A 25301-nucleotide genomic window follows, 5' to 3' on the forward strand; every position below is an offset into this window, starting at 1 on the left:
ATTATAACATTTCTATGCCGCCCCTTGCCGAAGCCTCGGGGCAGCTTACAACACAATAAAATACCATACAATACAAAAATAACAATATAAAATTAAAATTAATAATATAAAATAAAAAATATAAACGATATAAAAGAAGTTATAAAAGAAAAGAAAAGAAAAGAAGTCGCCCTGGCCAGATAAATAAGTAAATATTGTTAACAATTAAAATGGCGTTTAAATAAAAAGGTCTTCACCTGGCGCCGAAAAACAAGTAACGACGGCGCCAGGCAGACCTCTCTGGGGAGCACATTCCATAGATTGGGCGCCACCACAGAGAAAGCCCTCCTCCGATTACCTACCCTCCTAATTTCTTTCACGGAGGGTTCCCAGAGAAGGGCCTCTCCCGCAGATCTCAAGGGGCAGTCGGGCATATATGGATGTAAGTGCTCCTTCAGGTATATATAAAATAAACTTGCTCTAGCATTCGCCTTGTTAAAGGCTGTCCCCATCTCAAAACTATGGAAATTATACACATTTTTGTGCAAAAGAGAGTTTGACAGTAGAAATACCACAGCAGTTACCGCCTGTGGGTGTCTTCTCATACAATTTCTACTTTGGCATGAAATACCTTTGTAGTCTCAGCAGTTGTGATAGGTATATTGTGAAGAGCGGTGAAGGCAAATTTACTGTGATATTACTGTGATCTATGGAGTTTCATAGCTAGGGTATTCTTTTTTTCCAAAAAACAAAAAACAAAAACCCAGCTTAACTTGCCTCCTTTTAGCTCATGTTTTCCAGATCTTCTGCTCAATTTTTGTTCCAGGTATGGTGTGCTTGAGAGGGGTTTTGGGTTGGTTGAGAAAATATAACCTTATGTCTGAAGTTACACTTGTGTGCATTGTGAGATAAGGGAGCTGGGTAGGGTAAACATAGGCATGGTCTTGTTATTAAGCCATCATGTGATGAAGTGTGCAAACAGATGATGAGTAGACCCTGTTTGGCCAGTTTAGGAAAAGTTGAAATGCCCCATGTGCTCTCATAAAAGTCCTGCAAGGTTGCAGCAGGGTCTCTTTCAGTAGAGGGTCCTCCCTCCACACTTACAGCCAGAACAAGTCTTTCCATGCTGGCTGCAGCTCCAAAGACAGGGGAGGGGGCAGGGGTTCCGGGGAATGGGAGGAGCGAGGCACGGCTATCTTACATAGGATTGTGGCAGTGCCTAACTCCTCCTCCTACTCATGAGCAGAGGCAACAAAAACAAGAACAACAACTGCAACCACAACAAGCACAACCAGGAGAGGCACTCCTTGCCTCTGTACTCAATTGGATGGCTGTGACCTTCCAAGTTTGGAGGATACCTGCAGCTGTGCTGAATGCCCCCTAAGCGAAGAACTACTCTGCTTCTTTCCAGTGCTGATGTGTTTCTTACCTTTGCAAGCTGCTGCATCATGGAATTCTTTTCCCCAAGCAACTGGTAGATCTCTTCATCACTGTACATTGTGGAGTGGAAGTTCTTGCTGGAGTTGGCAAAATATTTGGTCATGTTGCTGATGTCAGCTTTTTTAAAGGCCTTCCATTGTCTGACCTGCTGAACGTTAAAGTAAATCTCGACATTAATTACATTAGTAGAAAAGACAGAAGGATAGAGAAAAGGCAGGAAGACAAACCATTTACCCTTGAAACTACATTATAGCCTAGGCTTTCTTCTGTCTACTCCACAAAACTAAAGAATTTTCATATCAGAAGGTAAAATCACCTATCTCATTCTTTATATTGAAACTAACACCTGACTTGCTAATTTCTGGTCAAAGCTTATTTTTTCTCCAGTTGGCCCAACTCCATTCTCCAGGATGGCTTCAAATCCACATTATCCCCTGGAAATCTTATTCTGATGGGACATGAGGTAGCCAGGGCTCTACTTATATAGTGTCTTACTGATCAACAGGATCTTGAATCCATCTCCATCCACAGACTATACACCCAAATACCCCCAGAGTATCTTGGTCCAGCAGATTACCTTACTGCACTTTCAGTACAAAGATACCATGCAGGCTTTCCACTAGCTTATTGCAGTTTCCTTCCCTCAGTTATACTTAAATGCAAATACAGGAAAATTCATTATAATGTTCATAAGTGCCCTTATAAGTGAGTGAAACAATGACTCACACCCTTTTATATTGTTCAATTCATTGAAGTATATGAAGAAGTTTAGAAACATAGAAGACAGAAACATAGAAACAGAGTGAGTCAGAAGAGGCCTCCCAGGCCATCTAGTCTGACTCCCGGCTCCACTCATTACATGCCTACCATGTACATGTCCATGTTTAATTGAACCCATTTTCTTTAATTTGCCAGGATGTCCAGATGCCTTTTATGTTCATTTTTTCTGATGTTAAAGCACATGTCGTCATCCTTAAATTTTATGAACTTGAGGCTACACCTAGAACTATTTCTTCCATTATTTATTTTGTGTTTAAAATTATTTTGGATTCTGTTCTGTTCTAACTTCCTCCAGCTAAAAGCATAAGTAAGAATGAGAAGCATAGCTTTACTCAAACTGATCCTAACCAACATGGAAGACATAGTGGACAAAGTAACAGCTATGGGAACTCTGGGGAAAGTGACCATGCCTTACTTGAATAAAGGAAGCGAAAACTAAATGTAACCAAACATGCGCCCTGGATTTCAGAAAAGCCAACCTCAGCAAATCCAGGGTGATGATAAAGTCCCATGACAAGCCACTCTAAAGGGAAAAAGAGGCCAAGGAGGGTGGGGTATCTTTAAAAAAAGAAAAGCTTGAGGCACAACCACAAGCAATTCCAACAAGGAAAATGATTAGTAGAAAAACAGAGGCAGCCCATGTGCCTTCACCAAAAGCTAAGAGGTAATCCAAAAACAAGAAAAGGACATGTATAAGAAGTGGAAGGAAGGCCAGGGTACAAAGGATGAATATTAGCAAGTAGCAAGGAACTGCAGGAATGAGGTCAGGAAGGCTAAAGTGAGGGGAGCTAAAAAACAAAAGAAGCCCCCTTCAAATACATCCAAAGCAAGAAGAGATGGAAGAGAAGGAAAGCAACTACTCACTGTGGGTGGAATAATGATAACTGATGACAAAGAAAAGACAGAAATGCTCAACTCATCCTTTGGCTCAGTCTTCTCCCAAAAGAAGAACTATAACCTTCCTGATGAAGGTGTGGTACAAGCTGAAGGGGCAGGATGGCAGTCCAAGATTGACAGAAAATCGTCAAGGATCTTCTAATTGTGCAATGGCCCAATGCACAGGAAGATTGCTAACAATCTTTAAAAGAACAAAAGTGTTGCTATCTTAAAGCCTGGAAAAGAATAGAAATCTGTGGAGGATTTTAGACCTATAGAGCTTTAAAGCATTTCTTGTGACCTGTTCAAGAGACTCGTTTTAAACAGAATCAAACCTTTGGTTGAGGATCATATACCTATAGAACAGGCTGGATTTAGATCAAAAAGAAGTTGCTGTGATCAGGTACTATCTTTAACCTCCCACACAGAAAATGGATTTCAGCGGAGGAAAAAATCTGTTGCTGTGTTCATTGGCCTACCATCAGCCTGTGACACAGTGTGGAGGGCAGGGATGATTTTAAAATTCTTACGAATTGTGCCCTGTAAGAAAACAGCTATCCTACTTAACAATATGCTTTCAAATAGATATATCTAAGTACACCTAGATGGTCAAATCAGTCGGAAGTATAGGTTAAATGATGGCCTGCCACAAGGCTCTGTGCTGGCCACACTACTTTTTAATATTTATACATCAGATTTACCAGGCACTGCTGCAAAAAAGTTCATATATGCCGATGATATTGCACTAATCAAACAATCCACAGACTTCAGCACCTCTGAAACAGCTCTTGAAAATGACCTAAAGGAAATGGGTAAGTTTTCTGAAATTTGGAGGCTAAAACCCAACATCAACATAATCAAGGTCACTTGCTTCCACGTCAATAACAGACAAGTCAACTATACATCAAAAGTGAAATTTAGGAAATAGCTTTTGAAGTTCAATCATAATCCTAAGTATTTAGGAGTGACCCTTGATTGGTCTTTAACCTATAGGGAACACCTAAGGAAAACTTTGGATAAAATAAAAACCAGAAATAATATTTTACATAAACTCTCTAGCACTAGCTGGGAAGCAAGTACCACAGTCCTTAGGACATCAGCCCTTGCTTTGGTGTATTTGATGGCTGACTACTGCAGCCCTGTATGGTTAAACAGTAACCATTAACCATTAAAAGCAGTGGATATCCAGCTTAACCACACAATGAGATTAATACCAGGAACTATTAAATTGATAACTTCTGAATGGCTACCAGTATTATCTAAAATACCACCCCCACATCTTAGAAGACAATTAGCCTTAAAAAGCAAGTGGCAGAAATGCAAAGCAAACTGTTTATTACCTATACACAAGGACTACTGCAATCAAATATTCAGACTTAGATCTCGGAATCTGCCATGGAAATTTGGACAACTAGTTAGAGAAGGCTTTGACACTGAGATAGTATGGTGCCAGGAGTAGGCAATTGCAAATCCAGATCTGTTTATTTACTGTTTGATCCGGCACAATTCCCTTATGACTTTGATCTCCCAAGGAAAAACTACACAGTGCTTAACTGGATTCAAAGCAATCATGGCAGATGCCAATACTGGAAACATAAATGGGGGCTGGTCAATGATCCTAGTTGTGACTGTGGCAATGTCACATTGAGCTGGAATGCACCCTTAGAAGGTTTCGTGTAATCCTGCAAGAGTTACATCATCTCGAAGGCCCTGCTGTCCAATGGTTAAATGGTCTAGATATCCAGCCATAGGTCTAGCCACTCTAGTAACTGTTCATCCATAATCCAATTTTATCTACAATCTTACCCATTGTTCATATTGTGTGTTTTTAAGTTAATTTATTATCTTACTGTTTTGCATTTTACACACATATATTGGTTTGTGAATTTTTATGCAATAATGCTGTATTCCATTGTGCCATATGGAATAAGTAACACTGGGGACAGGATGATACATTTGGACTCCAATATCTCAGTTGCCAAGGGGGCAAGGAATTAGTAACCCAGAGATTAGTAATCTTTGAAATCAACCCCAAGAGTAAGACTAGAATCATAGTAACACAGTGCGTCCAGCAGAGTGCCAAGTGGACTGAGTTCTTTAGAAAAATGACGGTTTCTGATACTTTTCTTCCTCACCTGGTTTCTTACCTGCGGAATAAAGATCAAACAGTTTATTGCAGATGTGCAAACAAAGATTCCTCCTGAGGTAAATCCCAAGACCAGGTTGTGCCACATGTGGAAAAAACGATTTACAACTAGTGTAATTCCAGTAGAAAGAAAAATTATGACTATCCCAACAATGAGGGTCAAGGACTGATTCACCGGTGGGCAGCTGAGATCATCTGTCAGACCAGCAAGGTAGGCCCCATACATCAACAGACTGCCCTGGGATTAAAAGTACAATGAGATAAAGAGATTAATTCAAGAAAAGGAGTTTTAACATGTTTGAGAATCTGGAATTTTGATTCTGGCCTAATCTTCACTTAACTATCCCCTTGTTAACCTGATTGGCTTGAAATACATGTTTTGTGCAGCAGCTTATTGCTTATTTGATTTAAAAAGCATTCAGTCAATAGCACAGAGTAATGGCACAGCTTGGGGCCTTTCACGGGAAGCTTGAGTATGCATTGGGCAAATATCTATTGGTTGGCATGAGGAACTGGGCTACCCACTGAGATCACACCAGTTGTATGACCTTAGAAAAATAGTGTACATCATTGTCATCACATAAACATGTGAAAAGGATCTTGGGTTTGCAGCTCATCCTAACCATAACATTAAACAGCAGTGTGATAGAGCTGCAGAAAAGCTGCAGGATTTTAGGCTGCGTTATAGTCACAATAATTAATACATCTAATGTTCTGCACTAGTCAGGCATCATCTGGAGTACTGTGTCCAGCTTTGGATGTCGCACTTTAAGAAGGATGTAGACAAATTGGAACAGATTCAGAGAAGGGCAATACAGATGACAAGCCATATGGAAAACATGTCCTGTGTCAAAAGATTGAAGCAGCTGACTATGTTTAGCCTAGAGGAGAGAAGATTTAAGGGGGCACATGATAGCACTCTTTAAATACCTGAAAGGTTGTTGCAACCATCCTTTAGAGGACAGGACTAGTTCTAACAGACTGAAGCTACAGGACGGTGGTTGTCAGATGAACATTAGGGGAAGCATCTTAATGGGAAAGGCCGTTCCGTAGCGGAACCAATTACACAGCCAGTTAGTGGGCTCTCCCTTCAGGGAGGTATTCAGGCATAGGCTGGGAATGCTGCAGTTCTAGATTTCCCGTATTTGGCAGAGGGCTGGACTAGGTGGCCCGTAGATCATGTCCACCCATGCTATTTTTTGATAGAAAGGTGGGGTACCAACAAACAAATAAATCCATTTCCAGGTATCTTTCATTCCATTTAATGGAACTGGATTGTTTTAGGGATGTAGAAGAATTTTGTTGTACTTGCATTAACACACAGTCGTTCAAGGTCAAATACGTACCAATGTCCCTCAAAAGTTAAATAAATGTTGAGTTCTTTTCAGATTTTTCTGACAACCCTATATATGACCCCACCTGCCCCACAAAGTCTTTAATTCCACCATTCGTAGGAAAGACTCATTATAGCTGCCTAAAAGATGCTAGATTCTGCTTAAAAAGAAAATAAAATTTGGAGGTCACTATATGCTACTTTGAACATGATCACAGGAGGCACTGATGAGAGAAAGGAGAGAGTTCCTTGTCATGCTCTTAACAGCACCAGTTCCATCAGATCTGGGGTAAAACCTGTCTGCAGTGATGTTGCAACTAAGACAGAAAGAAAGTAGACATTATAATGTAGACAGGGAGAATGCCTATATTTGCCACAGGTTCTCAGTCAGGCAGTAGATGAATGCAATCCTGGGAATCCTGTCTCAAATGTGATGGTTTTCATTATGAGGCTATGCTACTGATAACTGAACAGGTTGCACGCATGAGTTTATGGGCTGCTGCAGAGAGAATATGGTGTGAGGATCATCCGTAAACTAAACAAGGGTGGGTCTTAAAGTGTTACACATGTGAATGGTCTTGGGATCCTTCTGGTGATCATTTAAATACTGAAATGCATGATGTACCTTAAATCCCAGAAAGAGAATGTGCCAAAGATCGGAGTACAGAGACATACAGAAGTACCCTTGGCTCACTGTGCAGATCAAGCCTTTCTCAGTCACCTAGTGAAGAATTAAAACAAGCAGTTAGAGGGTTCTGCCCTTGTCTGCAGAATGTCCACTATTCAACAAAGCTGAATGGTTTCTCTTTTTGGGAAGAGAGGTGTGTGTGTTTCAAACTTTCTCCCCCACCTAGAAGGGCCCTTCTCCACTGAGGTGCATTTTCCCTGCAGCTGCTTTGCCAACATGCCTCCCATCAGCCAACCCGCCAGATGCAGGGGAGAAGCATCTCACCATGACAGTGTTTTCGAATTCAGTGCCAGTGAGCTTGCAGACACCTGTGGTGCCCATTAGGCTCCCTGACCCTTCTGGCTTCTATAATCCTTAAAATGGTTTTTAAAAAATGAAACAAACAAACAGGGAGGCCATCAGGCTGCAAAATGAAGCAGCAGCACTACACCCTCTTGTGCTGGTCCGCACATGAGCCCCAGACGCTTTCTTCAGAAATGCACCCAGCCAGCCAGAGAAAAGAAAAGCCTAAGGTGGCGGGGATGCAGGATAAGAGGTCTCAATTTAGTGCCTTGATCAAATCGTCTTTCCACCTCACCCTTCTGTGACATGGCTACTAAAGCAGAAAACTGAGTTTGCAAGAGCAAATAGGCAGTGTGTGTTCTTTTCTTCCACCATTTAAGCAGAAAGAGAACATTTATCTAGGCAGTGAATTTGATTAGTTCTGCTTACTTGCCTATTCCTAATGTTTTGTCAATATTTTTTAGTTAGGCCTTTGGAGTTAAAAACAACAACACTCAATGCCTCTTACTGTGCTTAAGGCAGGAATTGAAATGTCTAACCCTGATTGAGCATAATTTTGTGAATAGGAACTTACTATAAATATGAGATTCAGTATTGGAGGATATTCTGTGCCACAGCTACTGTCACTGTTCCTTCACCAGGCACTTCCTCATCAAGCTCAGCATTCCCCATTTGTAAAACAGAACAAACAGTGACCAGGCTTAACAATGCACTAATTTGCCATGTTTTTATTATATTTCTGCCCCACGTGCTTCAGAAGCAGTATATAACAATGGTTGTTGAAGTTTCTCCTTAAGAATTCCCTGGCATGGATTGACAGAGGGGTAGAGGGCTGATCATGTCCAAGATTTCCTGTTCCATTACTGTGAATAGGATAATGACTTTTAGAATGTCTTCATTATAGAAATGTTCATTTCCATTAGGGCACAATCCAATGCATTATTTAAACAGACAAAGCCAGCCAGAAGGGCTTTTCTCTATCTAAATATGTCTACAACTGGACAATAGGGTTATAGGTCCCATGTGTCTGAAGTGCCCAATATTTGTCTTCGGAATTATCTGCATTCATTGTTGTTTACTACATGCTGACAGTCTGAATTGTGTTGGCAATACTTTCTAACTTGCAAGCTTTTTCTCACTTGGCCCCACAAAGATCTATGGAGACAGATGTATCCTTGTTTTCATCTGTAAAGTGTTCCCATTCATGACTCAGGCAAACATGATCCGCATTTGTTATTTGACATCAATTCCACCATTCATATTTGCCCCTCATTTTACCTTCAGGTCTACATTCAGGCTTTGGAGACACTGGACTGGATCCAAGAAGATCCATGCCAAGAGCAAGGTGATGTCAACCAACACGAACATGGACACTATCAGCAGCAGCTGGAAATCTTTGATAATCTACAGTAAAAAGATGCAACATGTTTACTTCATGGCATGGAAAGGTTGCAAATCACCTTTTATGCACATACACAGGGGTTTTCCCTCAGTCTTACACAGAGGCATGTATAGAGTTCTATATTTAAGGCTAGAATAATATAGGCAACCAGAAATTAGTATCAGCTGATGTTTCCTTTGTCAAAAACCAAAAAGAGTTGAGACAAAATTATGCCAGGAAATATCATGTTGTCATTCTTTTCATTATGAATCATTGAAAGCCAACCTTTTTAAAGTTCAGCCAAATAACTCATTTGAAACTTGTTATAGGAGGGTTTTCTCCCTGTGTTGCTCCCTAACTGGGTTACGTGCTCCCTCTGGAGTTATGAATTGTTCCCACTCTTTCTGCAGTCAAGAAAGGGGGGTTAATTTGCATTTTAAATTTGGTTCTTGATTTTTAAGATTGTTTCTAGTGTTTTACTTTGTATTTTACTTTTTTCTGGGGTTTTTTGTAAACAGCGTTGGTTGGTTACAGAAAGGCAATAAAGAAATGTAATTATTATTAATAATAATAGTAATAGACTAATACCATATTGGGGGTGCAATCTTCTGTGGCTGCTTGTAACTTTCTAACCCTGAAGGTTATGGACATCCAATTTTGCATAGCAGGAAAAACAGCAAGGCTAGCCCTACAAGCATTTCAGTGCTGCTTCCCAGAATGTTCAGCACCTAGAACTAGATTTCCACAACCCTCTCTCAGGGGACAAACCTAGGCTGTGAACAAACATTCCATTTAATGTGTGAATATCCTCAGTGTGACACATGACCTTTGCACACACTTTTCTTGTCACACAATAAAAGATTGGGGTGCTCACATTGGAACATCAGCCCATGCAGCCCAACAACAATAGATTCCTCTATTGTTCTGCACCAACAGTGCTGTGTAGCTCTCATCCCCCAGAATAGATTCAAGTCATTTGTTGATTTGCTCCAATAAGAATTTGATCAATGATAACGAATCCAAGGTCTGGGAATTTACCAAAGCCTAAATTCCTATCTTCTCCTATCCAAACTTACAGGGGTAAAACTTTGGTTCAACTTACCTTTAGCACCTCAACCTGAAGTTTGGGGGTTAACACGCAAGAGGAAAGAGGTCAATTTGTTTCCTCAGGAAGGTTATTTATGTGGAAGTGAATATTCGATCAGCCAAATGCAATGCTTTGATAAATGTCCTGGAATGCTGGCTGCATTTGTACTTTTTGCACCTCCTTCTACCCATATTATTAAAGTTCTCAGATTCCACTGTAAATCAGTAGATGAGGGAGATGGAGAAGAGGATTCTTAGGCAGCGTTTTCCTGCTTGAGGCCAGGCCCCAGGTATGAGAAGCCCCTTTGCAAATTAGGGAAAAACAGGCTGGTGGAAGGCATTTGCCCTGTTCTGGTGTTCACGAGGGCTTAAAATAGGCACAGAGTTGGGGGCACACAAGCCGACTTCACCCGCTGCAGCTCCAAGCCCCAGGGAGTGTGGAATCCGCTAGCAAGCCCTGGCCAGGAGCGCTCTTCGCGTCCGCGCCAATCCGAGTGGAAATCTGTGCAGTTGCGGCCCGCCTTTTCAGGCCTGCTGCTCCTGCTCAGCACTTGCTGATTCAACACTGCAAGGAGTGGCCTGAAGGGGGCAGTGTCAGCCTGATGGGGAATGGGGGCTGCAGGGAGAAGACAGGCAGCAGGGAAAACAACCAGAGGCTAGAAAGAAGCGGGGGAAGGGCCAGGCAACGGCTGTGATTGCACAATGGAACGAAAGCTCCCATGCCTCGTTAAGATTAACAAGTGTAACTAGAGATAATAGATGGTTGTTGATGGGACTTGAAGGAGAGGGATCCTGCTGCCTGAGAAGATTTTAATAAGGAGGCACTGCTTCATAAGTCATAAATAATTTCAATTTTTAAACTCCCACTGGAATGGATATAGCTTCAGTGGGGGGGGCGGTTTGATTGTGCTGAAAAGCAGCTGTGAGAAAGAACTTCGAAACTTAAAGCTAATTAACAAGACTGACTTACAGATTGTAAATAGTTTCACCAGTTAAATTTAATTGGACTGGGCATAGCTCCAGTGGAGACAGACACAGAAAACAATGATTATGGGACTGGCTTGTGGCTTGTGAAAGAAAGTAGAAGCTCCATTCCTAATTGTTTAAATTGTTGTAGTGGCAGGTCTAAAGCACCCAAAGGACTGGGTGCAGTTGATGCAGCAGCCATTTTAATTTCCCCCACGATGCAGTGCCTGTGATACTTTGGGCATTGCACTGTGGGAGAATTAAAATGGCTGCACACCAGTGAGCCTGACAGTTCTGTAAGCACTGTTGGCTGTTCAGTCTCATGCGGTCCCACCCAGCATCTGCTAAGCCCAGCCCTGCTGTGGGGTGGGGCTCACTGTTGTAGGAAGCCCCATCCAGGGAAAGTGCTGTGCTACCTGGGAGTCACCCTGGAAGCACTTTGCCCAGGACCCCATTGAATGCAGCAGCTTCTTTCATCACACACAGATTAATCCAAAGAACTCATGCACAGCCTTACTTCTTTAGTTTCCAAGAACTGAAAGGATGTTACAAGAACTTACCACTCTCTTGTCTGGAACCTGCTGAGTGAACACTTTATACAAACGCCAGCTTTTTCCTAGGATGGGGCCAAAAGTCAGGGTGACTCCAATGCACAACAAACAGACTCTTGCCTGTAAGGGGGGTGTTCAGGTGGGAAAGGAGAGACACCATAAGCTGAAGGGTCAAGCTAGACATAATATAGGACATCTGTAGCAGGATTGCCTATGGTTTAAAAATAATAGTAGCAGTGGCTGGTTGGAAATGCTAATTACCTCAGGACCATGGTGCACGGAAGGTTCACCAAAGAGACCCACACCATTTCCCTGATTAAACACAGCACTATTATTTGCCCACCATCCCCCCTGCCCCCCAGTGGAACTCAGGCAGTCTCCCAACAAGGCATAAATGAGATCCAAACATACTCAGCTTCTGCAAGGTAGCTATATCCTGTGCCTTCAGACCATGCCCTGCAATTTTATACTTTAGGAGTTAAAAAGGAGTTTGGAAGTCCTGGAGGGGTTCCTTCTGAAACTAAAACAATGGGAAGAAGTATGTAGGCACACAGAGAAAGTGTCTGGCTGAGTTCACGCAACACAACAGCCCACCCTGACAGCTCACCCAAGCAACAGTGTGAATTATGTCTGAACCCATTTAAGCTACAGTGGATTGGCTATTTTGTGAAGTACCCATGATGAGCCCGGCAGACAATCAGGCTCATTATGGATACTTCCCTCTCTCCTGCTCCTCTCTCCAATGGCCATACAACTGTCGGAGGGTCCCCACTGAACAAATGGCATGTATCTTGAAGTGCCAGAGAGAAACTTCCAGCTTCAGCTGGGGCAATGTGCAGGAGGCAGCTCTCATCACATTGCCCCACCCTAGGAGATTCTTTTTTCTTCTTTGTCCCTGAAGTGAAACAAGGCTCCTGCACTAAAGTGCAACGTGGAGAACAGGAGGGCAGTTTGGGTACCCCCATCTCCTGCTGCCTCTGGATCACCACCTCCCACTTCTTGCTGAAGAGGTCTACCCAGGGGCCATGGAGGAAGGATGGAGTGCTCCACACACACCCTCCCAGTGCTGTTGCCTCAAAGGAGGGCAGCTCTGCTGAGTGGATCACTGGTTCTCGCCTCCTGCCAAGAGGTCTGCTCTCGGGCAAGAGGCAGCATTGCCCTCTCCTTGTGGTGACACTGTCAAACAGTTCAGGCGCCCCACATCCCCCTGCCTCCTGCCCAACGGCAGACCTCTTGGGCAGGAGGCAGGGTTGTCCAAACTGCTCCACTCTACTGCCCTGAGCAGGGGTAAAGCCATGGAGTGAATCACTGGCTCCTGCCTTCCAGTTTTCCTTGCTAACAGCTTGAGAGTGGACTTCTCCAGGAGTTGGCAAGTATGCTCTCTCCTCCTTGCTGAGAGGTCCTGCACCCCCTTGTCAATTATGGATCCTGGCCATACTTGCTGAGGGCTTGAGAGATCTCCTCTCCAGCCAACAGCAAGGATACCTGCTCTGCACCACTGTGGGCAGGGATTGACAGTCCAGCCTGCAACTGCTGCTTGGGCACTTTGGAGGCCACTGACAGTGGCACTCACTTGGCAGCTGCTTGTCAAGAGTGGCAAGGGATTTTTGCCACTCTCGCCATGCAGCTATCTGGCTGTTTGAGCTCACTCACAATGGCTTGTCATCTAGATTTCTGCAGCATGACAACAACCCTAAAATGGTACATAGGCATTGCACAGTGAAAAACAAGCTACCCTTGGTGAAGTAGCCCATTTACAGAATACAACAACCTATCTATCATAACAAACTCATGTGCATCGTCTTGACTTCTGAACTGGGTTTCTATGTGAATATAAATCAATACAAATAGAATGCAGGCTAAGTCGCAAGTCTTCCCCCCTCAGTTTGCTTTCACTCACCTGAACAAGAATTTCCATGGATGATCTGGTCAGTGAATTTTGTTTTTCAATTCCAAACAGGAAAGCACTGCAGTAAGTTAAGCCACTACCCAGCAGAGTCACAATATTCAGGTTGGGACTGGACATCTTCACAATCCTCCAGCACCCAAAGAAGTTAAGAGAACAGGGAGGCAAGAGTTATTGAAAAGGACTTCACCTTGCGCCATCCTTCAACCTAAGTGAAAAGATTTTGTTTCTTCATGCTAAGCGTAATTGTACCCAGTGGGGCTTACTTCTGAGTAGCCAAACACAAACACTATATGCAGTACTCTGTTTATGTGGCCTTCGCAGGTGGGTGGTCTAGGAATTCTCCAGTGTTCTCTCCAGTATCCTGTGTCTGCTGGATGCATTCAAGCAAGTTCAAGTTACATTGCTTGGGATCCATCATAATAGCCCTTTTCAGTTGTACCTAAAATGTTTGAATAATACGGATACATCCACTACATATAAATAATCAGCTGTTTGCACTCCATCTAGACCTTGTTCGTCTTAAACAATTCACTGCTTTCTGCAAATTTTCTCTGAGACTGACACACATGGAAGTTACTGTCTTTCCTGAAAAGCCAGTTGCCATCAACCAGAACTAGAAGATAGCCTTCTGTCTTCCAGGCCTTCATCAGCCCAGAAAGAAATGCACTGGCTGAGATGAAGAACAAGGGCCACTGTGACCTCAGAAGGCTTTTCTCCCTGCTTTCCTGTGTGAAGCAGGCAGTGTCTACTGGTGATAGGACAGCATATGCTCTTTCCATATCTCATTGCTACATGTGTGGTGGATCTTCCCATATTATATTTTGTTTGCTTGCTTGTTTTCAGCAGCTCTGGAACAAGATTGCCCAGGTAGTGAAATGATCAACCCAGCATGGCCTTACCTATTCTTTCTGAAGTGAATGGTGAATATGAGAAAGAAAAAACTCAGCAGTATTCCACCAGTGAGAAAGACCCAGACAGTTCCCAAGAGGGCAGCTGAAAAGGAGGAGGAGTTCTTACAACTGCTATCTGAGAAGATCTAAAGAAAGACAAAGATTGGAGACAGTAAGAACCCCTTTGGAAATTTCTTGTCTGAGGAAAAAAAAAGGCCCGCCTCTCAAGCAGCAGCAGTCTAAGAGCTAACTGGCCATTGATGTAAAAACAGAAGCATCTTATATCAGAAACAAGAAGAATGGCTCTTCCCTCATAGCCATCCCTGTGTGAGACCTGTGTCAGTAACATCGGCTGTGTTTCATATGATGAGAAATGTGTCCTTGTTGTTCTGCATCAGGTATTTCACCTTATTTGCACTGTGAAGAATTAACACCCAGGGAAGTAACTCTGACTTTTCATTTTGGAGGGCTTTGCTATTCTTCATTCACTGGTGGAAAGCCTGCTTGTTTCCAGTGCAGTCTGAACATACATTCAAGATGAACCAGTTGTGCAAGCAGTTTACTGCTAGCATGGGCTGAAGGTATGCATGCCATCAAACTGGACTAGGCAGTAGCTAATCTACAACATGGAGAGACCATGCTTCAGGCTGCTGAACAATAACCATTGTATTACAAGCCTACCTTGTTTTTAGTGAGAATGTCTGGCTTGGATGTAATAACTAGCCAGCTTTCCTGGAAGTTGAAACTAAACTAGCCATGCAAAAGCAGGAAAGGGAAATGCTCGAGTTTGAGGCTTTTGCTAGGCTGAATTCCAGCTTGTGTATGAAGCTTGGTTTTAGGTGCAAACTAGCCCTATGTATCATGTTCATTTGCAGGTGGACTGAAGCAGAATGCTTGATGGGCCTACTCAATGGCTGAGTTCACACATCACAAATGGTTACCACAGTTCTTCACCTCAGTGTGCCTGACAGAGATCAGGCTCATGGTGGTAACTCTCCTCCCTCCTGCCATTTCCTTCCTTTTCATTCCTCCAGATGGTATCCCAGAAGACACAGCAGGGACAAACATGACTCCTCTCTTTGATAGATGCAATTGTGAGCCACATTCAGCTTGCCCTGGCTGTCAAGTGCAAACAGCACTAATGCCCTGAAGCAGAGCAGAGAGAATAAGGGCAGCAGTCTCTCCTCCTGCACCAGAAGGGACTGCTGAAGCAGTGTGTGTGTGCACCTGATCCATGTGAAGGCAAAAGTGTGTGCGCGGTGGAGGGGGGGGGAAGCAGGTGGAATCAGCTGGAAAATGAGTCAGCACCCCTCAGCTACTTCCCCCTCCACTCCCTCTGCCCTCCCAAAACAGGAGAACTTCTCTGTGTAAACCAAGTGCCTAACTTCTCTAGAGCAGAGGCAAGAAGATACAAAACTCCCCACATGCTTCAGCTCCTATGTCTTTGTTCTCTTTGTGGGGAATGGAGCATGTGGTGGAAGTATTCATCTTCCTTTAAGGATTGGCTTTGTCCTTGCTCCTGTATCTAATTCAGTCTGTATATTAAGTGGGTTCTGTGCCGAGGCCTGCAGGCTGTGTGTACTGTAGTTGCGTTCTGTGATATTTCCCCCACTTCTTGTTTTAAATCTTTTTCATCCCTCACAAACAGCATTTTCATAGACGGAACACTATATTGAACGTCAGAACACCTTTATATTTACCCACAGTTATAGCACAGAGACCATCTGGAGTCTTCTGTGGTTGCTCCTGGCTCTTGCCATGGAAGTGGTTGTCACACAGGCTGGAGTGATTGAACCCCGTCTCTGCAGCGCACTGCAGGCCTTCACCCCACCACATGGCCTGGGCAGCACGTTATGCTGCTATGGGTGCTCCAAGGGGTTGAGGCTCAGGTGGGTCCTGTGGCAACAGGGCTTAGTGAAACTGAGTCGAAATTCTTCTGCCTGGAGGCTTCTGAAATGGGAAAGTGGGGCTCATAAGCAAAACAGTTATGGAAACAATGACACCAATAGCAAAGCAATCAGACTCACCATGCTTGCATGGGAGCAAGTCCCACTGAGACTTGGTTTGGACTTCTTGCTCCTATGCAGCATTTCTTTAGTGATATACCAGCACATGGTGGTGATGTATGTATGTGATGCATGCATTTATGTATGATAATATTTATTAGTATCACACCATAACATGGTGAGGGGTTTTCAGAGTATAAAAGAAGCCAAGAAGAATAACCAGGAAACCAGTAATTAGGGTGGCCCCAAGCGGGAATGATCAAACCAAACAAAGACATACCCACCTTCTTCAGGAGTGACTGTCACATCAGCAGAAGGGAAGGGATAGTCCTAATAGTGTTAGGGGTAAAGAAACAGCTCCTGAAGGGCAGCCACTGGGCAGCAGCAGTAGTTGGAGGCAACCCTGGTGGAGGATCCTTCACAGGCAATGGAAGTGACACCCAAGCTACCTCTGGCTAGTACTGCACAGAAGAAGGCAATGGTGAACCACAGACAGCAGTAATGCCCATGAACTCTTAATAGCCAAAATTGTAGTAAAATGGAAAAAGCTCACCAACAGAAGTATAGTGCCAAAGTGCAATTTAAATAACTTTACTGAGGAATTTAAAGTCCACCTGAAGGACAGATTTGCGTTAATGAACTCAACTAACCATGAAGAACCAGAAGAAGACTGAAATCAGAGACATTACTAGAGAAGAATGCAAAAATTCCTTGAGCAAAAGCATGGGATGCGGGGAGCATCAGTGGATGAAGGAAGAAACATTCACAATTGCTACTGACAGGAGAAAAGCAAAAGCAAACTTACATAGAAATAGAGTCAGAGTCCAGAATGCAACTTTTCAGCAAGTATCACACAGAGGCAAAAAGAAGTATTACCATGGCCAAACCAAAGAAATAGAAGAAAACAAAAGAGGAAAAACAAGAGGCCTCTTCCAGAAGATCCAAAAAAGCAAAGGGAAATTGAAATCTAAATTAGGAATGCTGAAAGACAATTCGGGGACCAGGAAAAAATAAAGAGAAGGTGGAAACAATACATGGAAGAACTACGTAGAAAACTAAAAAAGAATGACAGACTTCTTTGAAGAGTAACTCTGTGAAGAAGAACTTTCAGTATCAGAAAGTGAAGTGAAAGCACATGGAAGGAATAAAGTCCCTGGAATGAATAGGGTGCTCACAGCTGTGCCAACTCAGCTGAAAGGAAGAAAATTGATGCATCAAAATCATGATGATGGAGAAGAGGTTTGTGAATGCCCTGAGCCAAGAGAAAGAGCCAGTGAGTCCAAGATCAAATCAAGTCAGAACTTTTCCTGGAGGCAAAAATTATGAAACTGAGGCTGTTGTGCTTCAGGCACATCATGAGAAGGCAAGACTCACTGGAGAAAATAACCATGCTAGGAAAAATCAAAGGCAGAAGAAGAGGAAAAACAAAGACAAAATGGATGTTTTCCATAAAGGAGACTACAACCTTGAATTTACAAGAGCTCAGCAGGGCTGTCTAGGCAGGACACTCAATGGAGGGCACTCATTCATAATGTCATCATAAACTAGAGACGTGATGGCAGGTAACAATAACAAACCCTCCAAAAGTCAAAGCCATCAAGGTGGTTCAAAAATACCGATTAAAACCGTAAAATATAAAAACTTAATAAAATAATATAAACACTTAGAATAAAGGTACACCTGACCCAGCCACAGACTACAACTGCAGTGCAATTACATAAAAAGCACTAACTTTTTTTCAAAGTTTTGGGGAATAAAAAGGTCTTTATTGTCACTGTAAAGACCAGAACACAGATGTCAGGCAGGCCTCCCTGGGGAGGGCATTCTGCTACAAGGAAGCCACTACTGAAAAGGCCCTCTGCTTAGTAGCCACCTGCCTCAGTCTGGTGGAGGCATCCAGAGGACTGACTGTCTCTGAAGATGATCTTCAGGGTCCAGGCAGGTATTTACGAAAAGATGTGATCTGATGGAAAGATGAGACACTTAATGTAATCTGAAGGAGCAGGTAATCTGCCAAGGGACAGAACAATAATCCCCCACTTGGACCCAGACCTCCAAGTAAGAGTAGAACCACAATGCAGCACCCTGAATGCTCTGTGCAAATACCAATAATTGAAAAATGTTGAGAAGTTCAAGAGAATAAACAGAATCACACTCCTCATGCCTGCCTCTTGGCAAATATTCTACAGTGCAACCAAGGCAGTTTACTTTGAAAATCAGGACTGACATCCATTTGAAATGGTTTGCAATAATCGGTTTCATTCAAATTTGTGAAAACGGATCATGATCAGCAAAGGGAGAGGAAGACAATATGAGTTCAGTTGCAGAGTCCCCTGAGATACCTGGAGGGAGGGACAACCCCCAGCAAGCTGATCATCAGCTGGGCACTGTTCAGCTTCTTCCCAGGGGGTGGGGGGTTGTCATGTTGTGTGACCTTGCTCAGTGATGCCTCCCACCACCTGGTCAGGGTCCCTTGCATTCCTGGGTCTAGCGGGGGGTGGGGGGGGGGTGAGAGGTGGAGCCAGCAGCAACAGTATTTTGTAGTGAGCAGTTGTGTTGTGAGAAATATTTTGTTTTTCCCAGTAGCAATATTTTGTTGTGGGCAGTCATGTTTTAGTCTTTCCTGGAGAATGAAGACTCATTGGTATTATAGTAGACCTGCTCCTGGTGGGATGCAAAGTGTTAGGATAGGTTTGTTGATGTACCTCAACCACCTCCCTTGGAAGCCCATTCTGTATCCTAGGAGTCCTAACCATCAGGAAGTACTTCCTGACATCCAAAGTGAAGCTTGGTTCCTTGAGCTTTGCCCCATTGGAACGTGTCCCGCCCTCCACTGCAGGGAAGAACAGGTCACAGCCCTCCTCCACATGACATCTCCTCACATACATACAAGTTGCTAAAAGATCCCATCAGATTCTCCTCTTCTCCAGGCTGGAAAGACCTAGTTTCCTTAATCTCTCCTCATATGTCATCCCTCCCAACGCAGCTACCATTCTTGTGACCCTGTGCTGAACCAATTCTAACCTAGCTATGTCTCTCCTACAATGTGGAGCCCAGGATTGCACACAGTACTCCAGTTGTGGGCGCACCAATTTCTGCTGTGTAAGAGGGAAAGAAGATCACACCATGGTGAGTCACACCTAGCACTGCATTCAGTGCTTAGAGGGTGAGGGGAAGGCAGGACTGGCCCTCGCATGAGGGGGTTGCAGCCTCAGCCTTGGGTGGAAGAGCAACACATTGCCCACCACCAGTGCCTCCAGCAGGTCCTCCAGAGACCCCTGTCAGCCATTCTTTTGCCAGGGCACTAGCCGCAATGAGAGTGGCCAGTAGGACTCGCTGGAGAAGAACTGTCTCAGTTGAGGAAGCAACTAGAATGGCTCTTCAGAGCCCCAGCTAGGCTGAAGTCCTGTCTCTGAGGAGGTTTTTCCTCAGAGACAGGCACTGTGCGAGGGGTGTCCTGAATCTGAGAAAATCCCCACCCCAAGCCAGCCATTTCAGCATGGGAGGGTGTCTCCAAACCTGTGGCTTGTTGTCAACAGGGAGTGGGTCATAGCACAGGAATGGTATGGGAGCCTGGTGTGGCAGCAGGAAGGGCAGTGGGTGGCAGCGTGCCCTGGTGAGGAAGCGGGCAAGGAGAAGGGGGGTGGCAGAAGAAATGCAGGGCCTGTTGTGGGGTGGGGAAGGTGGGGTGTGTTGCAGCAACAGGAAGGGGAAGAGGGCGTGGGTCATGATGCAGTACCCAGAAGGGGAAGAATGCAGAGGAGCATTACAGGAAGGCAAGGCAGTGGAGGGCGATGAGGCCACGGGAAAGGGAACGGGGACGGGGCGCGACGGGGCGGTGCGCGTGCTCTCTCGCCTCAGGCGGCAGAACAGCGTGCACCAGAGCTGGAGGAGGCAGGCACAACGCTCTGCTGTCCCCTTTGAGCGTGTCCCGGCCCGCCCGGCCAGGCAGTGCAAGCAAAATTAAACTAGCCCACTCCTTACCTGTCGCGGTGAGGACCAGGCGCGGGGGAGACGCGAGTTCTTGTCACATCTGTCTTCCCAGATCTGCGCTCGCACGAGCTGCCTGGCGCCTCAACGCGGGGCGCATCCGCTCGGCAAAAGATCTGGAGCGCCGTCTGGAAGAGCGCGCCTCGGCCAGACCGCGGCGGGCTTGGTCCGCAAGAGGCGGCGGGGGGCGGGGGGGAGAGGGTGCTCCCAGCGTCGCCTTCCGAGGAAGGCCGAGGCTTTAAAGCGGGAGGGACAGGCAGTCAAGAAGGAAACCTGAGCCCCAAGACTAGGCTGAAAGGTTTAAAAGAAAATAAAATCCCAGCCCGAAAATCGAAGCAAAGCAGCTTCAGTAAGAAATGTAACCGTGTAGGTTCCTTTGGCTTGCACCCCAAACTAAGCTGCCTGATATCATATATCTCCATGGCCAGGGCACTGCCCCCTTGGAGATCCGCAAGAATTTTTTCCAAGCAACAGTGGGTGTGTTGGCATGATGTGGGATGTCCCTGGGCAACACCACAAGGCATGGGCAGTGGTGGGAGGGACATGAAACTTTGCATTCATACATCCACACTTTCAGGAGAGTATCCCTACAAAGCACTCTATCATCATTCTGGCCCAACACTTTGGCCTGGACATAAGCCGGTGTGGGTGCTTCCAGATGATACTTTGATGTTGTTATCCTGCTGCATTCACAAAATTTTGCTGGGAACCCTGATACTAGCATCTTCCACTCATACTCTTCTTGCATTTTCCTACTGTTTATTCCATCTCTTTTCTTTCCACAGAATATCCATGAAAGGAAAAAGACAGTATTGCTACACCATGACTTTTCCCAGTTCCTGCTGTGAGCCCTTCATATAGAAGCACCTGCAAGCAGTTTATCTGCTGCCAATGCCTCTAAGCATATATAAGGAGCTGGAGGGTTCACACTAAATATCTTTGGGCCACTGTTCAGCACCTCCAAGAGAGCCTTCCCTGTAAGACTCTCAAGCATCACATCTGGCCACATCTTATTGGTTTTGCACAATCCACCAATAAGCATCCAGTGCCCTCAAAAATGGATAAGGCACTGGTGGTGTGCACTCCACAGTGAGCTTCAGGTCACCCCAAATTAAATACCCACATCCAGGAGAGCATCTTTTGTGAGATGTTCTGGCATCCTCTCTTGCCCGGTGATGTACTTGGGCACAAGGTCAAGCATACTGTCCATAAGCTGGGAAGTACCACTATCTGTAGAAAGCAGCATGTGCATATACTCCAAACTGAGCTTCAGGGTTGGGGTTGGGGTTAACTCTAACCCTAACCCCAAATTATATACTGATACAGTCAGGAGAACAAAGCAGCCAACCTTTGTGTCTGCTTCATTTTGGTGGAAGATCAACAAGTCCTCACCCTCAGTACATCCTCAGTTTCAACCTTCCTGACGTCATGCCTGCCTGTGCTTTTCCCTTGAAGCCTTGCCTTCCTTCTACTCCCTGCATGTGTCCTTTTTAGTTTTTTCTTCAGGTCAGCCATGAGTTTTTTGTGAAGCCACAAAAGTCTTCCTCCTTTTTTCCTTGTTGGCATTGTTTGTAATCATGCCTTTAAAATTCCCTTTAAAAAATCCCTACCCATCTTGGACTCCATTCAGTCACTTGCCAAGGGACTTTTCGTATTGTTCTGAACTTTTTGAAATCAGATTTCATAAAACCCAGGGTATGTGTTTGGCTACACTTAGCTCTTGCTTCCTTTAGAACCAAGAGTTCAAGTACGGCATGGTCACTTTCCCACAGAGTTCCCATAGCTGCCAGTTCTACCCTGTTGGTCAGAATCAAGTCAAGGATAGCCATTCCTCTGTCTAGTTTCTTCCTTCACTTTCTGTAGGAGGATATTATCAGCAATACAAGCAATACAAGTCAGGATTTCTTGGAGGAGCCATGTTTGGGAGAATGTATCTACCAACAGATATTGGGGAAATATCAGTCCCCCATTATGCCTCCTTGAAGCTCTGGCCATTTGCTTTTCAAAGTTTCATTCTCCTCTTCTACTGGGTGAATGGTAGTAGTAGACTTTGACCACTGTGTTCCTTTTGTTCTTCTCCACCCAGATTAGTTTTTTCCCCTGGACAGTTTTAGAATTCTCATGTCTGGTCCCTCTCTCTAAATGGACTGTACATGATTCTTGATATTGATGAACAGCTAGGATGCCTCAGTTGCACTCTGAGAGATTGCACTGTGGCCTATTATAGTACTTATTTATTTATTTATTCAATTTATATCCTGCCTTTTTCCTACAAAGGGCTCAAGGCAGCTTACATCATTCTCCTCCTCCATCTTATCCCCACAACAACAACCCTGTGAGGTAGGTTGGGCTGAGAGCCTGTGACTGGCCCAAAGTCACCCAGTTGGCTCCATGGCTGAGCGGGGACTAGAACCCAGATTATTTGAGTCCCAGTCCCATGCTCTTAACCACTACACCACACTGGCTCTCTGTGCGTCAAATGAAGCTTTCTTATGGGGAAATCCAGCACTGAAAATAAGTAACTATCATTTGGGAACCCTGTACACTTAAGAAGATTGTTATATTAGATCAATTAGTGGGAGATTATGATAATTTTCTGTAATTTTCCACTCTTCATGCTAACTATGACATGCCCACAATGGTCAGTGCTATTACATTGAACTAAAACATTTGTTAGAATTGAGGTTCAGCCCCGCAGCTTTTGCCGCTTCTCTCCCTTATGAGAATTACTTGTCAAGGATGATCGGATGTATCAGCCTATGATATGGCCATCTAAATTCTGACTGTTGGTGAACAAAAGCAGGAATGGAATAAGGAATTAGACTGCCATATTTTGATTACCAATGGAATGCTGCATTAGCAACCATTTCAGAATTGCCCATGGATTTTATCTTAGCCAGAGAAAGCTTCTGTTCCACTGATATAGGATGCCACAAGATCTCTTTGATAAAGGCTTTGTTGAGTTGGCCAACTGTTGGTGATGTGATACAGCTAATGCTTCCTTTGTCCATATGTTTGGCAATGTCCAGCCAACCCCTCCTTCTGAAAAGAGGGTATAATACAGATAAATGTTGTATACCTGGTTTCTGGGTTAAGAACAAGTTCTGTTGCTGAGATTTTCTTTAAGTTGAATTTGTATGTAAGTTGGTTCTTTTTATAAAAAAGCATATAAAAGCACCACCACCTGTGTTCTCAATCTTTGCCCTTCATGGCTGCTCACTGAAGCCAAGGATGTAATGAGCTCCTGGCCCCAGGCAATTGTGAAGGGAGGGTATGGTCCTAGGTCTGTTAAAGGAGGTGGTGATCCGACTCCTCCTAAAGAAGGTGAGTCTGGACCCAGGAGATAGTAACAACTATAGGCCAGTGGCCAACATTCCCTTTTGGACAAGGTGTTCAAGTGGATGGTGACTAGACAACTCCAGGCAATCTTGGAGGAAACAGATCGTCTGGATCCATTTCAGTCCAGCTTCAGGTCTGGTTTTGGGACTGAAACTGCCTTGGTTGCCCTGTGGGATGACCTGTGCTGGGAGAAAGGCAGAGGGAGTACATCCCTGTTGGTTCTCCTGGACCTCTCAGTGGCTTTCAATACCATTGGCCATGGTATCCTTCTGGATAGACTGGCTGTGTTGGGAGCCGGATGCACTGCTCTGCAGTGGTTCCACTCCTACGTGGTCAGCCAATTCCCGATGGTGTCACTGGTGTATAGTACCTTGGCTCCATACCAATTACACCCTGGAGTGCTGCAGGGTTCCATCCTATTCCCCCATGCTGTTCAACATCTACCTGAAACTGCTGGGTGAGATCAACTGGAAGTTTGGGCTGAAGTGTCATCAGTGTGGTCCACTTCTTGTCTACATGTAATCTAAGTAAGGCAGTAACAGCTTTGAACCAGTGCCAGGCTGGGTGATGGACTGAATAAGGGCTAATAAACAGAGGTTTAATCCAGGCAAGACAGAGTGCTATTGGTTGGGGGAGCCTTAGTCCAGGGGGATGTCCACCCTGTCTGGATGGGGTTGCACTCTCCCTAAAGGAGTGAAGAGTCTGGAGGTGCTTCTGGATCTAGAGGTGTCCCTAGAGTCCCAGGTGGCATCTGTGGCCAGGAGCACCTTCCATCAACTTTGGTCGATTTACAAACTCCGCCCCTATCTGGACAGGCAGAACTTAGTAATGCTAATCCATGCTCTGGTAACCTCACATTTAGACTACTGTAAGGCACTCTATGTGGGGCTGCCCTTGAAAACAGTCCACAAACTTCAGTTGGTACAAAACAGGGTAGCCCATCTGTTGACAGGAACAGACAGGCACAAACACATCAGCCCTGTGCTCTATCAGCTGCACTGGTTATCAGTTGAAGTCCAGGCCCCACTTCAAGGTGCTCACACTGACTTATAAAGCCCTAAACAACTTAGGGCCTGGTTAATAGAAGGAACGTCTTCTCCCATACACACCTACCCAGACCGTAGATCATCTATGGAGGTGCTTCTCCGAGAATCATCTTGGAAAGAAGTGAAGAAGGTGGCCACAAGGGGAAGAGCCTTCTTGGCTGCTGCGTCCCAATTCTGTAATCTGCTCCCCAGGGAGATATGACTGACTCCAACTCTAAAAATGATTCTCTGGCCATGTTGTTGATAAACATCCACTTTTATATTGGCTTTTATTATATCAATACTGGTACATGTGGATTGCTGTTTATTACCGGTATTTTTTGTTTCATGTTATTATGTTGATTGTGTTCTATTATTTATAAATATGCTTTTATGATTAGTGTTCTTGCTTTTAAATTAACTGTTGATATTGATATTGTTGTTTTAAATTGATTGTTGCAATTATACTATTTTATGGTGTTTTATTATATAGCTATTCTGAGAGCCCTGGACTAATGAACAGGATATAAAACCTTAATAAATAAATAAAACACTTAAGAAACATTTCCATATGCACTAAATAATCCTAAACACAACACAGCATTTTAATAATGGTAATAAAACAGTAATAATA

The 25301-nt window shown here is 44.3% G+C and overlaps 1 protein-coding gene across 1 annotated transcript in view; it reads right to left on the minus strand.

Moving 5' to 3' along the window:
- The window catches only part of GPR156 (G protein-coupled receptor 156), a 26315-nt gene extending 4760 nt beyond the window's left edge, over positions 1-21555 (minus strand). Inside the window, exons 1-10 of the mRNA XM_044449652.1 lie at positions 21427-21555; positions 20298-20539; positions 16012-16156; positions 14317-14453; positions 13409-13544; positions 11518-11628; positions 8803-8928; positions 7180-7275; positions 5223-5459; positions 1409-1564 (exon numbers count right to left, since the gene is read on the minus strand). Coding sequence (XP_044305587.1) covers positions 1409-1564; positions 5223-5459; positions 7180-7275; positions 8803-8928; positions 11518-11628; positions 13409-13544; positions 14317-14453; positions 16012-16156; positions 20298-20539; positions 21427-21555 — 1515 coding nt within the window. The remainder of the gene's footprint in view (positions 1-1408; positions 1565-5222; positions 5460-7179; positions 7276-8802; positions 8929-11517; positions 11629-13408; positions 13545-14316; positions 14454-16011; positions 16157-20297; positions 20540-21426) is intronic.
- Positions 21556-25301: the final 3746 nt, after the last annotated feature.

This window comes from Varanus komodoensis, unplaced genomic scaffold (genome assembly GCF_004798865.1).
Source record: "Varanus komodoensis strain SLA01 unplaced genomic scaffold, ASM479886v1 scaffold60, whole genome shotgun sequence".
Classification (NCBI taxonomy): domain Eukaryota; kingdom Metazoa; phylum Chordata; class Lepidosauria; order Squamata; family Varanidae; genus Varanus; species Varanus komodoensis.